The sequence below is a fragment of the Anser anser genome (genome assembly GCF_964211835.1).
Source record: "Anser anser genome assembly, chromosome: 2".
Classification (NCBI taxonomy): domain Eukaryota; kingdom Metazoa; phylum Chordata; class Aves; order Anseriformes; family Anatidae; genus Anser; species Anser anser.
The window spans coordinates 78,981,938-79,002,869 of NC_139721.1; the positions used below are offsets into that span (position 1 = coordinate 78,981,938).

General features: G+C 33.8%; 1 protein-coding gene across 6 annotated transcripts in view; it reads right to left on the reverse strand.

Annotated features, from left to right (window-relative positions):
- Positions 1 to 20,932, reverse strand: part of EXOC2 (exocyst complex component 2) — a 131,965-nt gene that overhangs the window by 32,095 nt on the left and 78,938 nt on the right. For all 6 annotated transcript variants that reach the window (XM_083826808.1, XM_083826806.1, XM_083826807.1 and 3 more), the window contains 7 exons: positions 18,960 to 19,021; positions 15,289 to 15,369; positions 14,208 to 14,267; positions 13,267 to 13,328; positions 12,296 to 12,362; positions 10,077 to 10,193; positions 5,900 to 6,041 (listed from right to left, as the gene is read on the reverse strand). In XM_083826808.1, coding sequence (XP_083682934.1) covers positions 5,900 to 6,041; positions 10,077 to 10,193; positions 12,296 to 12,362; positions 13,267 to 13,328; positions 14,208 to 14,267; positions 15,289 to 15,369; positions 18,960 to 19,021 — 591 coding nt within the window. The remainder of the gene's footprint in view (positions 1 to 5,899; positions 6,042 to 10,076; positions 10,194 to 12,295; positions 12,363 to 13,266; positions 13,329 to 14,207; positions 14,268 to 15,288; positions 15,370 to 18,959; positions 19,022 to 20,932) is intronic.

Consider the following 20,932-nt stretch of genomic DNA (forward strand, 5'->3'; position numbering starts at 1 on the left):
AGTACAAATTAAATATGCCTTTTGATATTTCATTTTTAACTGTTGAGTACCTTTTCATCAGGCTATTGCCATTAGAAATTTTTTATTAGATTTTTAAATTAGACAAATAACAGATAAGAGATGTGACAAGTATATCAAATCTGATTTAGCAGATCTGACGCACTTAATCTTTTACTGTAAGAGTGGCATTTGATATATTTGAAATGTTTCAAACAATTCTCCATTACCGTGACAAATAAAATTCAGATTTAACTCTACTATACTCAGTTTATGCCAAGTACAGAACGAATTTCTAAAAAACCACAAACAACCGACTTCCATATGAAAGTGTGAGATCACCTGAAACTTTCAATGCAATGTAAAATTTTAAATACTACAAAAATGCCAGTGAAACACAGAAGATATATATTTTGAGATTGGCAGACTAACCTCTTCAACTCTGTATACTGTGAACTTTGAATGAATGTTGCCTAGACTGCACAGCAGGCCAGCATTTCATAAATAATGAAGGATCACTGTATTTGAATTCCTTAGAAAAATAAACAAGTACAGTGTGGTAAGTACAGCCACACTGACTATAGTCACAAATTTATGTAGTAGTTGTATATAAGCAAATAAAATATAATTAACCTTGCCACATTATTAAAAATTATTTGACATTTGCATGCATACCACATATTAATCATCTAAAAGATTGAAGGCCCCCATACTACAAATACTTTTGCTTGTACTGCACAAACTTCAGTGCACAGAAATCTTTTCTATCCAAATTCAAAGTAATACAACTTCTTCATTAACCTTCCAAAAGGCCCTAGGCTTGGAATCCAGAAGAGATTAGAGTCTAATTTTACTTGTCAGGTAACTGAGATAAAGCGTATGCATTTTAAATTAAATTAAAAAAAGAAACAAACAAAACAAAACTCATTGAAATAAGAACAAAAAAGAACAAAGATTGAATGTAGAGGGGAAAAAACCTGTAAAACAAACTAGATGATTGACCACTATACACAAAACAAAAATAATCTAAAAACATACCTGGCAACTGATTAACACTATGTTTCTCATTATCACTTACATCTCTCTTAATTCTGTCAGAAACATACACTAAATTAGAACAATGTTTCAAGCAAAAAAAAATTTCATTGTTGTTGTGTGTTAAAATTGAAGACTGTTGTAAAGACTCAGAAGTCGACATTGAAATTAAAATGAAAATTTAAATGAAAGTTATTTATTAACAATAAATAAGTTAATCATGCTGCCTTTTACCACCAGCAGTGAGTTACTCCTTAGATCAAAATAAAGGGACAAATGTATAATTGCACCATGTACAAGTTCTTACTGACATTCAGAACTTTCATATTGAAAAGAGCATATATACTGAAAAACTAAGTAATAAAAGTTTTAGCACACAGGCTAAATTAAAATTTGCCCAATGCAAACAATTTGCCCTCCCTTATATTTAAAACTGTAACAAAAAACATATGTATAAGTAAATATCTAATAATTACCTACCTTACAACTACCTAACAGAGCAGGGCATATGCTTTTTCCACACTAAGAGAAGCAGGGTATAAAACTTCAGTTTTTCCATGCTTGCTCAAAAGGTGGGTTTCTTAATTTCATTCTAATTTCTTCTTCATAACTGTTCATTTATTACAGTATTTCCCATTCTTATATTTTCCCAAGAATTATATGATGTAAGGAAATAGTGTCCCCATACTCAAAGACAAATGACTGGAAGGGCATCAATGATGTAAAGTATAGACTATGAAGATTTTTGGTAAGATTTTTCTGAATAGTCAATATATTACAAGACTTCAGACAAGTATATTAAATATGAATGTTCAAATAGACAGGATTCAAAGCAGGCATTTTAAAAATAAAGACAAAAATGCTCAACTGAGTTAACAACAAGAAGCAGAAAAACCCCCACAGAGGCAGGGACAGAATCCTGCCTCCACCATTTTTTTTCCTCCCATTTAATGCCTCATTGATTTTTCAAAATCTGTTACAGCTGAGGGTAGATTTTTTGCCTGTAACAGATCCAGTTAATCTAAAACCAATTTTTATCCCCAAAACGGCCTCCATTTTGTGAAGCAAGTCAAGTGTACCCATGTTAGAAATAATGTTATTATTTAAAAACTAAATTATACTTGACTGTGTTTGTGTAGGCTTTCTGCAAATAACTCTTACTGACTTTAAAAAAAAAAAGCAAATAGAAAAACAGAATGGAAAACAGGAAATTTTCTTATTGCATTGGTCTATATGGCTCAGCAACAGAATGGTAGCAATACATATATGTAACTTCTACACAGTAGACTTGTATTGATTTGAGATTTATATTGATTAGCTAATGATGTAGACCTTGACTTTTGCAGCCTTGATTCAAAAAAAGAAATAAAGTTGATGGCATTGGAAAGCAAAACAGTTAGGATATTGTGTTTCTCAGTGATTCTACATATAGCATGTAGTATTTATTGCCTTAAGTAAGTATTTAGTAATATACAAATAATTTCTGCCAGCTCAGCAAAGAAAGTCACCAGTAACATAAGTAAGTTTGAGGGCAAAGAGGACACACTTTACTAATGCCTTTCACAGATACTTGCTGAAAGCATAAGATTCAGGTGTTTTGTTGGATTCTGCTCCAGTTTCTGAAAAGCTCACTGATCTACACAGCATCAGGCCTCTCTGCCTTTTTATTTGCATTTCATTTCAGGTCTGTCTCTTGCTTGCAGCATCCCTTTATATCTGTGTATATATATGTATATACATATATATATATACACACATATATCTATGTATATGTATACATACATATATGTATACATATATATGTATATATATATACATATAGCTATATATATATGTTCCTATATTAATTCTATTTCTAAACGCTACCCTAATTTATGTTTACCTTGCTTAGCCAGGCTTATTTTCTCCCTTTTTTCCACTTTCATTCCCTCCTTGATCTCAGTCTTTATCACAATCTTTCTGTTCCATTCTGTTGCTTCCACTTCAGCCACCCTACTTTCTATCCACTTTTATATTCTCCCCATGAACAATTCCATCTACCCAAACCCATTATCTTCCTAGATAATCCAGATTTGGTCCTCTGCACTTGAATTCAAACTTCCAGTTTCTTCCTTCTGCTAGGTAACAGCAGGGGGAGCATCAAGAACAGAGTACTTGCTAGTGTTTGACCAATACAATTGTTCAGAACAGTTGCAGGATTGAAGTTGTGGGCTGGATTACCAGCACAGAAAATTCATTAACAGGAAATTCTTAAATGTTATTCCTAACCAATTCCTGAGATTTTTCATAGTTACATTTCTTCCAAAATGTCCTTTGCAAAAGGTTTATCCATGGCATCAATAGGCCCCAACTCTGGTCAAGTTTTCAGTCTCCAGATGGAATGCTTGAAAGTTTCAGACTATAACAGTGAAGTTACTGACATTCTTACCTTATCTTTTAAATATGGGCAAATTGATGTCTTCTCCCACTGCTTACTTTTAAAACCAGAACTGTTACTGTCAAAACTTACCCTCATCCTACAACGAGCATATTTGAAAGCTAATGCTGTAACACCATACAAAAACCTTCAGCCCAAACTTATCACGGCTTGGCAATCAAGAATAGTTGTATCCACTAATGAACATCAAATAACTTTGACTATGCAATACTACATACCATTTATAGCACCACTCAGGAACACAACTGACAGCTAAATGTTTTGCCTTGCCAACACTATCAACACTTTCCTTTTTTAAAATCAAGGCTACAAAAATCAAGATCTAAATCGGCCAAATGACTCAAATCAAATTTTTAAGTTTTGCAGCCATAAAGACTACTGAAGAACAGATGCTAACTTCCACTAGGTACGTGCATTTTTTTTTCGTCACCAAACCAATGTGTTGATCTTTTAACAAGTCCTTGAGTGAACTGTATGCTCGATTTGGTTATGCCCATTCCCAGTCATCTGTATGCTATTTTAGTTTAATAATGTCGATACTTTTCATGTTATACTTAGAGATGAATTCTTTTTTTTTTTTCTTTTTTCATTTTCCTCTCAAGGAAAAAAAAAGATGGCATGTCAGTACTGCAACATACTGCATCTTTTAGATTATATAAGGGTAATTTTCTCAAATATAATCTTGCTGTACAATTTCATTTTGTGACTAAAAGTTTATTGTAAAAATCAGCTATATGCTTGCTGTTTAAATTTTTTTTTTCCAGTCCTCTTCAATAATGAAGTCCATTTACCTCATCCAAAAGGAAGGCTTTCCCAGTCACTAACTTTATCTTCAGATCCCCACATATTTTAAAGATCATATAATTATGGCGAAAGGCAGACAAACTGAAGCTAAAGTCACACTTTCTATAACAATATTCAATACAGTACATCTGACAGGATTTATCCATCTGAAAGATGGATCGTCAAGGTGAAGTTTGTAAAGAAGTGACTACATGTTCTTCTTAACACCTTTACTTTGTGGATTAACAGAAAAACGTTTTTTACTACTTTAAATTGCCATCTGTTGTGCAACACTATGATTTGCAGAGAAGGCTAACATACACCATCTTCACTTTGAATTTTGTGAAAAAGATGCAGATAAAGTATGTAAAACCAACAATGAACTGGAAAATAAACAGACTAAGGTACACCTCTAATAGAAGTTCGGTATTCTCTTTAAATGAAAAAAATACTACAAAACAATCCTAAAGGTAGTGTGAGTCTCGTAAGTAGATCCCAATGCACTGAATGGGGAACTGAGCACGTAAAAAGCTGACACAACAACTTTTTCTTTGCTTGTGGGAATACAATCATGTCAAGCAAAAACACACTTCAAGCACAATGAGAAATTATGCATTATTCATATATAAATTCAAATGCACAAGATGAAAATTTATTTCTGCTGTATATTGTATTAGAGCATATATTCCAAGCACAAAAGTAATAGCGAAAGATCAAAGAGATATTTTTCTCAAAAGTAACAAACCCCACGTTTTTTGCGTATTTACAGCCCAGTGAGCAAGCACTGCAGCTCTTGATTCACAGATTACAAGTGTGCTTCTTGTAATTACCTCCCTATCAAAGTACCACAGAATTTCTACTAAGCTTGCTATATACAACTCTGAGAAACAATCAAACCAAGAAAGTACAAATTGTCATGTCAATCATTCATTTATTGAAAATTAATAGCAGATCACCTCCAAAATTCCAAGTACTGTTACTAAAACTAATTTCAGCTTCGTATTAGCTAGACATTCATATGGTGATTTAGCTGGATTAGTTTTAGAAATGACAAATATGATGTTCAAAGGACCTAAATGTTAACGTGCACAGTATTCAGTGCTGAAAAAATCAGATTCATATTATGCTTCCTTAAAATGGAGGTTCTTAAAGCACCTAAATAAATGACTAACATCTCAGTCATTCTAAATACCATATTCCTGCCCTTCTTCAATGGTTTAACAATTGTTGCTGAACTACTTTTATAGTATGCATTTGCTCATAATTTTACCTTTTCAGAACTGTAATTATGTCTATTACCAAAGTGGCCAGATTCTTTGGAAAAAAATTCCAAACAATCTCAATGAATTTCATAAGAAAATAGCAAAGATGTCTCTTATAATAAGTTCTATTATACATAAGCAATGAAGCAAAATAATCACAAAAAACAAGCATTAAATAGATTATCAATGATAAAAGCTGCTTTAATCATTCAGGGGTATTTCAAAAATTATTTAGGAAATAAGTAAAATCTGTGAGAAAAACTTATAATAAGAACTTGTCAAAAGTTAAAAACAGACTAGAAAAAAGTTTTTAATTGTACAGTATATTTTAGTTCCTATCAATCACTGTTAAAATAATTTCAGAGTTTAATAAGCAGATATTTACCTGCTGGAACAAGACAATCTTTCCAGTCAAAATATCCTGCGTAAATGCCAGGTTCTAATGACCCAACTATAGGATCTGCCTTGGATTCAATGTACATTTCAAACAGTCTCTGATCCAGCTCTTTCAAGGATTCCATACTAACCTAAAAACAATCAAAACATAAATAGTCATTAATTATATGAATTAAATTGCATACGCAAAAACCTTAGAACATCACCTTTAATTTTCAGTAAAGAGTAGCAATTACTTACACGTTTCAGTTCATAATTACATATATAAAAAAAGCAGGAAATTCCATATTCTCTGTCCATCTATAAAATTTTTCCCGATGGTGCTCAGCAACAAGTATTTTTGGGAAAGGTCCAAGAAATATCAAAGCAGGCAGATCATTCTATAACTGTCTACTGGCATGATTTTCTTCTGCATGTCCGGACGTCTTGATCTTCCACCACGTAAACAACGGAATTTTGCGAATGTTTTAAAATATGCCCATAATAATTTCCATCATAAAACATGAAGATTTTCTTAGGATACTTAAGATCTACCAACTGTAGTGTTACAATTTCTCATTATCAGCTGTGTACTTGAAAATGCATACATTAAGGAGCCTCTGACTTCTGAAACCATGCATGTGAACTTCCCGACTCCAAGGCATCTCCATACAACAGATGCATAAGCTGCAGCTCACGAACACCTGCAGAATTCTTCTATTTAACAGCTCTCAATGCAATTTTTAGTACTTCACAACACTTAGCCACACTGAAAGCTAAAGGGATATGTACAATTTGTTTGTTTGTACATGAACAGCTTTAGATTTCATACAATCCTGTTTTATTAAACATAGTTGCTCTTCTACAGTTACAGCTTCTAAAGCAATTCTGGAACACAACCCTTATCATAAAATGTTAAAAGTAGAAAGTCAATATCTTAGTACTGCAAAGTACGCTAAATGCAAACACAATACACTGAAAATGCCATGTGAGTTCTGGTTAAATGTATTTATGTTTATGCGTAAGAGCTTAAGCAATAGAAAAGTAAAGCTTTTAAACTACTGCTCATTTTCCTCAACCAGTAGGGAAAAAAAGCAGATTTATATAATAGGATAATTTGCAGAAACAACAGGGTTGTAAATATGAGGATGCAGAGCAGGGCTCTAGACAAAACTGGGAATTCAGAAGAAGAAAGAAAGAAAAGAACACCAACTTCTTATCATTCTTTTCTCTGTGAAAAACAGACAAAACATTTAATGCTACAAGCTGCAGAATTAAGGATAAAGCTTCTTCATTGCATGGATGTTTCTAAACTGTGCTCTCCTCTGGCACGCCTGTATATTGCCAAGTGAGGAGAAAAGTAAACTGCCATTTCTGAGTCAGGAATAGACAGACAGATAAGCCTTCAGGAGTGAGATCATGAGTGCATGGGAAAGCAGAGGTATTAATGAGGTCAAAGAATTTGTCAGGTTCAGCAAAGTTGGGGTGGTGAAGTTGGTGATCAGAAGTAACAGTGACCACCACTTTCCTGATTTTCTATCTGAGGAACCTCCTCTAATATGTCACAAGAAGATCTATATATCCTGAGCACACGATTTTCATAAAGCACTGAGAATTTGGTCCCAAGCAAGGAATCAAGACTACCTTCTCCTACTTCCTCTTCTACCTCACAGCCTGTTGACACTTAAGACTTGAAAAAGAAAACATTCAAAAATGTACTGCAATCTCACTAAACCCTAATTTTCCCCTTACGCAGAACTGCAGAAATGCAAACCTGGAATGAGTTTCAAAAGATATTTCACTCCAATTTCTTATGATTAAGGACAGTAAGAATCCGTAGACGATTTCAGCTTAGGTATGAGTCAAGGGTGGAAGGACACAAGTTCAGTGGGAAGTTCCCATCAACGTGCACCATTCAAAGGATCTGTGGAACTGCTTTGATTGTCCTTAACAAAGTGTTCTAGAAGTAAATGACGCCACTTTCTACTTCTGCAGTCACTCAATAAAAAGAGCACACGCATGTTCGCTACAGGTTCTTTTTTTTTTTTTTTCTTTCTTTACATTAGTTCACTTCAACCTGTTTCAAGTTCAGTGCACAATTAAGATAATGGTGGGTAACCTTGTTTTTCAGCCGCTGGAAAGATTACAAGATAGAACAATTCATCTGAATGTTATTTTGTGCCCTGGATGGGGTGTGAAGGGCAGGAGATGTCCTCAACAACATCCATTGTGTATACTGATTTTCCTGACTCCGAAGTAGGGGAAGTAAAATATAAAATATATTTTTATAAAAATATACAATTCTTTTATTGATATATTTCTGCTGTGAATTTCAATTTCAATTTTTGTATTAAAGCCATTGTGAGCCTTTATCTTAGTAACTACTCTGCACAATCTGAACACCAGAACTTTGGAGACAATTATATTCAGAAGCTTAATCAAGAAGCTATGATAGCTATCTTGGGATGCACACATTTTATTCCAGTTGCTAACTGAATAAACTGATGATAAAATCACCGAGGAAGAGCAATTGTAAAATAGCTATGTAGAAATTAAATAAAATTACTGGTGAATGTTCTAAGTATGAGCAAAGATGGCATGCACTAAAACAGAGGGTTAAATTTGGCCATTTTTATGTAACTTAGTTATTTGCACATGTGAAAAAAAAAGATATATATGTAGAATGTAAGAAAATCTTCTTGGTTATCACTTTACTTTACTTTTTTTACTTTTTTTTTTCTTTTCCCAGAATATGGACATAATAATGATTTCCCTCCTAATTGGAAAAAACCCACAACCTAACAAATAGTTTTTACCAACATAAAATACAAAGTTCATTTTAAAATTCAATTTACAAAGCTAACAAATGAAGTATATAGTTTTGTTTCAGTCTCCCCAGATAACAGCAAATCTTATTTTTCAAAAAAAATGCCAATTCCTTGCTGTATTTGTTTAACCCAATAAATACTTAAATAAACTAAGAGACAGAGAAAGCTAGGTGATATAACAAAAAAACTGAAACAATCATCCAGTCCTCCTAAACCTCTGTGAACTTATAGCCTCTCTTAAAATTAATGAAGGTTTCTACAATTGCCATCTTAAGATGATACTATTTGATTATCCAAATCCTGCTAGATTATCAGATTATCAGCTGATTTGTACCAGATATTCAGGACTGCATCAGTCCCTGTTTTCCAAGGATTAAAATAAATTTGAAATTAATCTGTGACTTCATCACATCATTTGAATTTTGTTATTTGTAAACCTACTAGACATTTAAAGGCAATACTCTGATATGGCTGTACAAGACAGAGTATTGAATATATAGCACGTCTCATTTGCCTATATTGTCAACACTAACTGTAGCTCAACTCTTGGTTGTCTCAGCATCAAAGAATGATGATATCCAGAGTAATTTCATACACTGCATTATCAATACAAATCATATCTGCCACACTTAAATGTTATTCAAAATAACTTCAGCCACAAAAATTCAAACATTCAGACAGAAGAGGACTAGGGATGTACTATATAGTAGAAACATCAGTTCAAGTGAAATATTTTACTCTGTACTGGAAGAGATAACATTTTACTTCCAATCAACAAATGTTTCTGGAAATACACCAACTTTATGGTCCTAAGGATTAAGTCACAACATTTCTCATAAAAAATGATTAATCTTTACAAAAAGGCAGGAAAATGAGACAGCTACTGCCGCCCACTTTGACATTTTCGTTCTTTGAAAAAGAAAAAAAAACACGCACAAAAACACAACAAAAAACCTGAACTAGTTTATGAACAACAGCTATCAGTAATGCAGATTGCCAGATGAAATAATTTATCAAGTGTATTTCTGAGATAATGATCTTTTATTCTCTGCATTAAGAAAACACAGTGACATTAAACAGCTTTACTGAGAAATCTGATAAGCTTTGCCCGTGAACATACAAATCTTGTATAAGAAGTCATATTTTCTACACTAGCTACCTAAGCCTTATAAGAATGCATACAACCATATCACCATTATTGTTGTGTCCATGAAATAACTGATGTTTGGAGTCCCACTCATATGTAGAAGGCTCACTCAAGAGTCATTTAAACACTTGCACTTAATTCCCACAGAAAATAAAACAAGTACAAACTATTTCCTTCAAGCAATGACACTTCATTCCAGTGTCCTCACTTACTTGAGTTATTTTTTCAACACCTTGAAAGCCATGTTTCTCAAAATGTTCAGCTATATTTAGGAAGGTATGACGTTCCAGATAGCGGCAGTTACTGAGTGCAATTAAAACTCTTTGTTCCTAAAAAATTGTTGTAAAAAAGAAAGAGTATAACAATTAGAAAAAACAACAACAACAAAAAAACGAACAAAAAACCCAACAAAAAACAGAAGTATCAGCATGACCAAAATTTTAGCACGACTAAACGAGTACTATCTTATTGACTCTGTGTGTGATAGACATGCTGATATATAAACAGAGTTTAGTAATATTTTTGTGAATAAAACTGAGTAAATACAAGGCATGATGACTGAACATCTATGCTTTTTCTTATAGGATCTGGAGCATTCACTGGAATAACTGTGACTAATACAGAACTGTGGTTAAGATTTCTGTACAAAAATTAGGTTTGGACAATTTTCCAGGAAGCTGTTTCTGGCTTTTACTTTGTTTCAAGAAATATGCTAAGAATTATGACCATCATAAAATGTAATTGAAGATCATCTTCACCTTTACATGAAGCTTGCTAAAACAAGAGAAACAAAACAGGTATGGCACAAATATACCCACCCATTCTAAAATACCAGAAAGTTCTGAAGTACCTGATGAAATTTGAAAAATTCTAGATGGTTGTAACTTATCTCTGTTCTTCTATGACTTTTTTTTTTTAAATTATTATTACAAGAAGATCAAATACACTCTGGAGTTGAGATATTAGAATTGCTTTTCCTTGACCTTGGTGCAACAAGGTATAGTTTCCAAAGAGGAGACAACCAAAGAGATAGAACTACTTTAACAGATTTGTTTTCCCCTCTTCCCCTTTCTTTCCACTAATGGAAAAATATTTTCAACCTCAGATGGGAGTTCAGAATCAACAATGGCAAATATTTTGCAAACAGAATTATTTGGCAACGAAATCAGCATAATCATAGTCGAGATCTGATTAAAAATGATGTTGACTTTCAGACTCAGAAAAATTCCTGACAGTTTTGTCTTCTAGCAATATGATGACTGGTACTGAGATATGCAGTTGCCTACTACTTTAAACACACATCTGTTGGTATATATAATATTAAAAAATAAGCATTTTACAAATAGTGACAAATCTTAGAGTGGTCACTCACTTTTTCTGTTCTTGTTACTCAATCATAACAGAAATGACAGTGTTCTGTGATTTACAGAAGAAAATAAATATGATACCTTGGAAATCAAATCTTGTCCAAAAATTATTGATTTTTTTTTAAAACTTAAAATGGTCATACCCATGACATGTGGCAGGAAGGCAGGAACGACCACAAGAAATTATTTTGTCAACAATCAATATCAAAATCCATGTGTTGTAAGAATGAAAGATAGAAACTATAAATCAGTACAGTCTGCAATTCAGACATTTTTTGGATTTTGCAACCTGTGATTGTTTATTGTAGTGGGAATGATCATTGCTCTGCTCTTGTAAATGAGGAAATGCCAGGATTCTGACAACATTTAAACCTGCACCAAGTAACATTAACCTCAAAAGAGCTTCTTACTAGGTTTCTTTCAGGGAACAAGGACATTTTTTTCCATCCGAATTTTTTTTTTCCCTCTAGAAAAAATTATATTAAGCAAAGTGAAAGTACAATTTTTCAATTTCTTAAAACAGCCACAACAACAAACAAGTTACAGAAATAATAAATACTTACACTCAGCAATGTAAGCTTTTTGGGAAAAACTACATTACTGACTATCTGTATCTCTATGTATTTTTAAAAATAACTAATAACCAGACCAGTTCTTAGCATTTAAAACATGGTAATAAGTCAAAAGTTAAATCGTCAGCTGTTTTAATGCCAGTGATATTTTCGCGGATTTCAATGATGCCATTTTAGTTTCTGAGGATGGCCTGGTTTCAAAAATTGTCTTCACTACTTACTTTAAGATAGTATACTAAGATATCATACACAGTGCTTTTAAAAGTACCCTTATGTTCAAGCCTTCTAACCTTACACTCTTGTATATATATTTCTTAATGTATATATTAGAAAATGTCTCTATAATAGAGAGTTTGTCTCTAAAAAAGAACCCCCCAAAATCTGAAACGATTAATTAAAAAAAAAGAAAAAAAGAATAAAAACACCATATTACTGGAACTTTGAGAATTATTAAGTTTCATGTCAGCTTTTAAAAACGGAAGTCAAACTTACTGAAGAAAGACTCGAGTCCTCATGAATGCTTCCAAACAAATCTGGAGATGAAACATCAACTGAAAGACTGGGAATATTGGTTAAATTGTGAGTAGCATAGTGATTTTGGCTATTTGATACATGAATAATGAGTTCAAATAAACAGTTGGAACAAAAGACTAGAATTTTGTGTAAACACCCCACCATTACCCCCTGCCTCACACAAGATAATAAAGTAGCCCACATTAAGATGTCCAGAAAGCCTGCAAGAGCTTTGTGGACAGACAGTACCGCAGATCTTTCTTTAAAGCATTTTCAGTGTCTTCAAGTTCTCTGGTTTGCCGCAGATTCTGCTCTATTTTTACACCTATCTAGCCATCAGAGTCATCCAAATAGCAAATAAAAATAGTATTAGGAACACAGTTAATCGGCCTCATTCTAATGCATATTGCGGGTAGTAGTATTTGCCAACTCTCTAACATTTCAGAAAAATTATTTGTGCTCTGAAAACTCAGGCTATTCTGACTGCTTTGGTCTCCAAACTAAGTGGCTCATGAGCAATTATAGAACAACCTTTCAAGAATTTAGCAGAAATACTAATATCTAGTCGAAATAGAAGGGAAGAAAAAAAAAGGCAGTGGCTACTTCTCTATGAGTAGATATTACTTAGTGACAAGGATAATTCATTCCATGTCAGATCATGTAAAAAACAACATACTTGCTTCTACAGCATACTACAAAGCCTGTCACTGAAAAAAAATGGCATAACGATTACCATATTAATTATCTTGTACAATATTTATTACTTTACATCACTCAATTTTTAGCATAAAAAGTATCTAACTGTATTTCAAAGCAACACTAGCCAGAGGCAAAAGTATTAATATAAAATACGTAACACCAGAGGGATAAAGTCACCACCACGACCAAAATGTGAGACCTGCACCCACAATTTCAGAATACTACAATTGTGTCATGTTTATTTTACTTACTGTGCTGTATCTATGTCACCATCAGGTTTGGTACTCAATTGTTCCAAACAGTCTATGAAAACCTAGGAAACAAAGTAATATCTATATTTTCTGTCAGAACTGAAAAATAATCTTAAATTCACTTTTACCACAGTCAATAGAAGCAGAACAATCATCATCACCTTTCACTGTCTTAAACCTCATATGCATTAGTAGAGTTGTTAAACATTTTAAATATCTATTTTTAATTTTATATGCATCACACTCTTTACTTGTGGCAAAAAAATAGGTGGTTTTCATCCTGCTATGTGATTTTCATCAGGCATGGCTAAAATCATATGATGGTAAAAATATATGATTTGCAAAGAAGGCACTGCTAATTTTCGTGTTCAATCTGAAGAGTTGCATTTAAGTAAACATCACAGAAGCATCACTAAAATCCAGTTTTTGCTTTTGCTCAAGATTTCTTATCTAAGAATACTATAAAAATGTTTTGGAAGCCTAAAGCATGCTATTACTTGATTTCAAATATATATGGTTTTAAAATACCAAATTTTCTATGAAGAATATTGGTTTCCAAAAACAACAAAAAAAAAGAATCTAGATCCTCAGCTGATGAAAATCAGCACTGCTTCTTTTATGGTAGTATATCAATGCTAGCTGACATCAGCTCAGCAAGTATCTCGATCACAATGATGGTGGTTCAGTAAAATACTAGAACGCGTCAATAACCCACACACTCAGGATTTGATATCATCAGATTCAGCTAGGAACGTCTACATACTTCTCAAGTCAAACATTTGGCATGATCCCAGAGTGTATTAGAGGAACAACATGTCGTCATCCACTTAAGGTATTGTCATCAACTTAAGCTACCTTTTGGAAGTTGGGAAGGATGCAAAGCACACTTTTTTGTTGTTCGCTTGCATTCACAATTTCATATCTCAAAACATTCGAGTTACCTGCATGATCCCAATGCTTAGCTGGCACACATCCTCCTGTGTTTTCTGTTGCTGGAACACCTGAAGATGTAAGCACATTATTTAAATGGAACAGCTTCACAAAGCTTAATTCTCAAAGAAGGCCCAAGTAATCTGTCCCTTCAGAGACAACACGCTTATGTGAATGACTGCTGGGACACAATGCTTTCTCACAGATCAATTTCAATTTTTCCCCACCCTAAAAATGGGGAGAAAGTATGTAAGTCCAAATAAGCAGCTTGACCAGCATGAGGTGTTAAAACACTAAAGGCAAGGAAGTCCTAGTAACTAGCACACGTGATGCGTACCGCTGTCGGATAATAGAATTGCAGCTAAACCTAGGATATTCAAAGATCTCTGCACCCTATCAAGAAGGATTCACCATGCACAGCACATTCTTATGAATAATGTTCATTAAGAAACTGGACAAGCTAGTCATGAACAATGAAATAAGGAAGGAGACAGAAACAATACCCATACAGAAGGGCGCAAGGGGCTTTGGAAAAGTATTAAACTTTCTCAGATCACTGAGGAAACCTGAAAGAAGATATCAGTATCATATTTAATCATGGCCTCAATAAACAAAGTGGATGTGGATAGGCAAGACTCCTGATTTAGAATAAAGTTTGCAGAAGTAAAAAGCTGAATTAATGTTCTACTAGTAGTTCCGATGCAATATTGAGTTAAGAGAAACTCCTGGGAATAAATATATACGTATACATATATACATATGCATACATGTGTGTGTGTATATATATATATATATGTCACATCTATGGCAATCTGAAAAGTACATTAGTAGCATTTTTCTAAAAGAACAGCTTCAAAAATTTAAATATATGTCCATCTGCCCCATATACATACAATTAACCTTAACTGAAGAAAATTAAATGAAATACAAATGATAACAATAAAAAGCTAGCAGCAGTGAAAAGGGTGCAAGTTAAAAAGAAAAAAAAAGGAGAAGTTAGAATCCTGTATCATTCTTTGAAAGTTCTTGTTCTGACATGTAATAGTAATTTACATAAAAAGAAGGAAATTTGAAGTATAAATCAAAACTTACACTGGCCTCTCCAGGTTTGCAGTCCAGCACGATTTTTAGAGATTGCAAGGAATGGATAATGCACTGTTCAAACTGGGATGGCTGAAAGGCAAATGACTCTTTAGCTTCCAGATAAGCATTCCATGTAAAATAAATACTACACAAGCAAATGTATAAAAATTCCATTCCATATGGCAAACTCTTTATTTGGGATAAGGAGAAAATCACAATTCATATATTACTAGAAGATACTTTTGAAATGATGTTATTATCTACAAAACTATTACAATAGATAATGAGCATTTTTCTCTGAGACACTTATCCACTGAATAGCCTCCTCTGGGAGGGTCATGAAAGAATTTTATGGCATTTTTTTTGTGGTAGCATATACATTACATTATAGAGGCCTATGACACATCTCCTTGATCTAAGTTGGGAAATAATTTCACCTTGGATATCTGTTATTTCTGCATTTAATTTCAGCAAAATATTTCTAAGAAAAGTGGACTGAAATTGCTTTCACATGGAGGAAAAATAAAGACTGGTTTGGGGGACTATTTTTTTTTTAAACCTCTAGGGTTTCCAAACCTGAAGCATGAATGTCTTGATGCATGTACCAATTTCACTATGAAAGTGCAAATGAGTTCACCGCATCAGAGTCATTAGTCAGTTTTTCCTCATCTTTCTCTCTTCCCTGTTAAAGTCACTTTTTTTCTCTGAGACTGCCGGCTTGGTATTAGGCAGGAAGCTGTTGTACAATGCAGAGAGGTGTCACTGTTCTATGAAAGAGGGACATCATTCATTTGGATATGGGTCAGAGAGACGGATGAAAAAGCTAAGCCATGTAAATCTGTGTTTTTCTGTTTTTTAAACCAGTAAATAGTTTATGACATGTCACCCACTTAATGCTTAGGAGTAATCTGTATTTCTGTAAATGCTGGGGTGGATGTGGAATACGAGTGTGACGCCTGTACGGCAACCTGAAAAGCATGAAGGAAGGGCCACTCAGACTATCTATTATTTTTGGATTGGCTCAGAAGAAAAAGAACAGCAGTAAAGTGCTGCTGTTATATTTTGTTTCTGTATCATAAAACACCACACTTTAGGAGAAGAAAGCCATTCAGATACATTATCCTTTGCGTATTATGAAACTGAGGAAAGCTGGTTCTCTGTCTTACTGTATCTCTTACCTGGAATATGAATGTTAAAGGGGTTATTATTAACCAGTATTTCCTACCTACTTAAAATACAGTTTCTGTCTTAAGCCGAAGGTATCTCCAAAGACACTGCGTGGCCCTTGTTTATGCTCGTTATTTTTTATTACAATATTACCACAATGAACTCTACTTCAGTAGGCAGCTAATCTCATTATGACAAAACATAATCAACTGCCACCAATGAGATCTGGCATGTCTCAACCACTGCCTCAAAAGGGGGAATCTATGAAAACGTACACAAGGAATTCATGGGTGACTTCTAAATACACAAAAGGTTGTTAAGCACTTGTTAACAAAGATGCTGTAAAGATACAGACAAAGCATAAAGTAACAGAAGCTTTTGCAGTAGATCTTTTCTCCCCCCTCCATTTTGCAGATGAATAAAGTGAGAAACAGAAATGTTAAGGGACTTGCCCAAGTCAATAGTAACTGAAACCAAGACCAAAAGCTATAAATCTGGTTATAATACCCGAATTGCCCAACAACACTCCTTCCTACAGTATGTATGTTGTGACTGCTTCATGCCCTCCTACTCAACTTCAAACATATTTATAGAAGCAAATAAGAAAAACTAAAAAAGGCGGTGGAGCATTCCCTTAGATAATATATACAAAGCAATTCTCCCTCCCACAGGCCCTTTCTGCTTTCGCAGATTGTTTTTAAGTCACACCTACAACGTGCTTGCTGTGTTTTAGCCATTACTCACTACTGTTTATTTCCAGAAAGCATCTCACTAGTTTATCCGAATTTGGTTTCAAGCCATTTGTTGTTTGTGTGTAGGCAATCTCCTAAATTAGTTGCTTTTCAGTTCAATTTCTCGTTATAACAGATAAGTGACCTATTTATTCAGCTACAGACCAATTCCATGGTAGTATGCCTACTAAGTTATGAAGCATTTTGATGTGAACTGAACTTTGTGACCTCAAAAAAAATTCTTTACTTCGGTAAACTATCCCTAAAATAAGTTGCTTAACAATTAAAGCTATTATTGTTTATCTCAGCAAAAATCATACTAAAGGTCAGCAGTAATTATTCTGACACATTTGAATAACCCTACTTAAGGCAGAAAGTCATGCTACAGATCTTTATTCCCAATTCTTGTCTCTCGATACATGGCACAGATTTACAAACCTTTTATTTATACTTTTTAAAAAATTAGTATTCCCCCATAAGTCAATGAACAGAAGAGGCTGGATAGGAAAAAAAAACAGAAGTGCTTTATCTATGTTTAATATATTTCAGAGCATATATTCTAATTCATCGTTAACTGGAATATACTGCATTGATTTTTTAAAATGGAATATTATAAATAGAGACCTCATTCTGGAAGCCTACTTAAAATCCTGGGAAAGAAAATGCAAGTTAGTTCCTTAAAAATATTAAAATGCAAGGTTTCATAAGGTAAGAGTTACTAAGGTATGTTTTTTTCTTTCTTTTTTCTTTTTTTTTTTTAACATGTATAAAATACACAGAAATGAAAAGAAACTGTACTTATGTAGAAAGCAATTTCTGAAAGAACCATTTTATTCCATTAGTGGTGGCCATTTGGTTTTGGGCAGTTTCACAAATAAGTAGTTCCATTGGACTGCTCACCCTAGAGCTGCAAAGTTTTATCCATTTTGATCCTAAGTTTCACTCACAGAAAATGGAGGTCACTCAAGGAGTTTTTCAATATGAACCTTGCATGCACAGAGTTATTTACGATCAGTATGAGAAGAAATACTGATACTGTTCAATAGGTGAAGTGGCAAAATCTCCATGTTAATGGTAACTGATTAGATTATAGGCATCAAAGAACTTAAGTCATACCTCCACCTCTGAAAACATCTGTCGTAATAAGTAATGTTAGAAAGCATTCTTTTTATGTTAGAACTACTCCCACGTGAGAAAGGGCTGCTTTAGAAAGACATGAAACTTATCCATCACACAGACTTAAGACCAAGCTGTGTTCCCTATTCATGCCACCTGTGGAAGAAACGAAGTACTAGGATATGAAAATGCAGCTTTCATTTTGTTGGTCACATGTCAATATTGAACATTTATCTCAAAATAACTTCCTCTGTGATAATCCTAGCACAGTTAAGAAGCTACTTTATCTTACTACTAAGTTCACAATTTCTTTTGCACTTTAGATACTGCTACCTAGTAGTACAATTATCACTTAATGTTAAAATTACTTCAGACAGAACAATTTAAGAAGTACAAATAAATGTTTTGGTAAAGACAAAAAAATAATGTTGTGTTTTGTGATGGGATCTGTTAAGAAAGCCCTAAGTAACTATACCAATAAAAAATTTTGGATTTTTAATCTACCTATATTTTCGTATTTTAATAAAACTGTAGACACCAGTATGCACACACATAGACAAAGTCCAAACTAATTCAATTTCTCTGGAGAACATACAAACCAGTTTATTTGCACTTCTTAAAAAAAAAAATCCAAAGACAGTGCCTGTAACACACAAGTATACCCACCAACGATGTCAAACCTTCATTGTCAACAACCCAGTCTTCCTTTTCAGCTAGCCTCTTTATATCTGTAAGACAGAAAAAAAAAAAAAGAAAAAAAAAGAGGTATTCATTTTCATTATTAAAAACTCCTTGAACTTGAAAAGATAAACCACAGACATTGGGACTGCAATGACTAGACATACAAGCAAATAGCACTAAAAGCTTCAAAGCTTTCAGCCTTCTCAAATGACTAAGAACGGAACACGTACATGGTATGCTGGTGACACCACACAGAGAAGCTTATCTGTGATACATGGCAAGAGTTGCATGAAGCCCACCTTTTACTGGAAAGCTTAAAATTAAAGGAATATTGTCAAGGCTCTGGGTTTATTTTTTATTTTCTAAGTTTTTAATCAGAATATAAAATACTTCATTTAAGAACTGAAGTTGCTATAACCTATTATATTCCAGCTCTTAATTAAAAATGAAAGACCAACTGCTTAGTATTTTAGCAAAGATAAAAAGGACAGCATATAATTCATAATTAATAACTATAAAGAAGGCTATTCATGATATTGACCATTCATGAAAATGCATGAAAGCATATGCAAAAAACTATCTTCTACTACCCAAAAGGTTTCAATTTCTACAGGCTTACTAAAGCTAAGAGGAGCTAAGACAGGATGTGAATCCAAAACTCTTGTTCTGTGAACAAAATTCCTCTGTGGATGCATTAATTTAGCAACACTTTTTTTTTTTTTTCTTAATTGATTTACAAACATGAATGAGATGAACTGTGTGTAGTTCATGGGGGCTTTGGCATACATTCTCTCACATAAATTGTTCTTCAGAACTGTCTGTATATCATGAAACTCCCTTTTAAATGGGAAATGATTTTGGTGAATTTCTCCCCCAAGCCCAAGCAAAAAGGGTAACTAATGCATGCTGAATGGTATCTACACTACTCTTGGTGCTCTAATGAGCTAGATGAAGAAGCTTGAGCACGGTGTCATACCCTGCAATTCTACATCCCATGGAAACAGTCTCAGTGACAATAAAAGGTATTAAGGGACTGCACAGAATAAATACTCTGTTCATTTCCCTATTTAGCAAAGCTCTTATTGAATTGATATTCTTGCAGGGCTTTAGATCATGCTGGTCAGCCTTTACATGTTTTTGTGGCCGTTCATTTTGCAACCTGTTCTGAGCTAGCACAAATACAAAAACAAACAAACAAACCAAACCAAACCAAAAAAAAACCTAAACAAATAAAACCCAAAAAACTAATTTCACTGAAACCCTTCACCAAATTCCAGTCAAATACATTGATGTAAACCCCCTGTCTGGTCTGGCATTCACATAATCTGGCTCTCATGACCTTTATGACCAGTGATCATGCATAAGAGGGAAAGAACAGAAATTGCTTCTCAGGGCCAGCATGAGTACACTGCATTTATCTGAAGACAACAAGAAAAACCTGTGTGTGGGCAGATTTGTCCTATTTAAATAGCTAATGGTAGTGTGCTCTATTAAAAATTTTAACTGATCTGAATGCCTCTACCAACTTACAACGTGTAGTAAGAGATGAGACTGAGCTTTACAGTAGCAGTCTACGCAGCTCACATTTCAGAGAGATTATAGAGGGGGATTCAAGTCCAGGGGGAACCCCTTTCACTAATATAATACAGATATAAATATGTTTGAGATCCATTTACATCGCTCCATGAGAATATCCATTAATTGTTCTTTTGCTGGTTCCCTAAAGACAACAGTTTCCTCAAGGGCCCAATTAATCCAGTCCTGTCCAGAAAAATGATCTAAACACACTTAACATAAACAATTTTGCTTGGGCTGGTAAAGAACAAAAAAGGCACCCATAGATAAGGCACACAGTGCAACAATATGAAATGAAAGTTGTAATAGAGGCAGGTATCTTTACTCTTTCTCTGGTTGATGCTCTGGCAAATGCATAGGACTGCTTCACTAACAGGGAATAT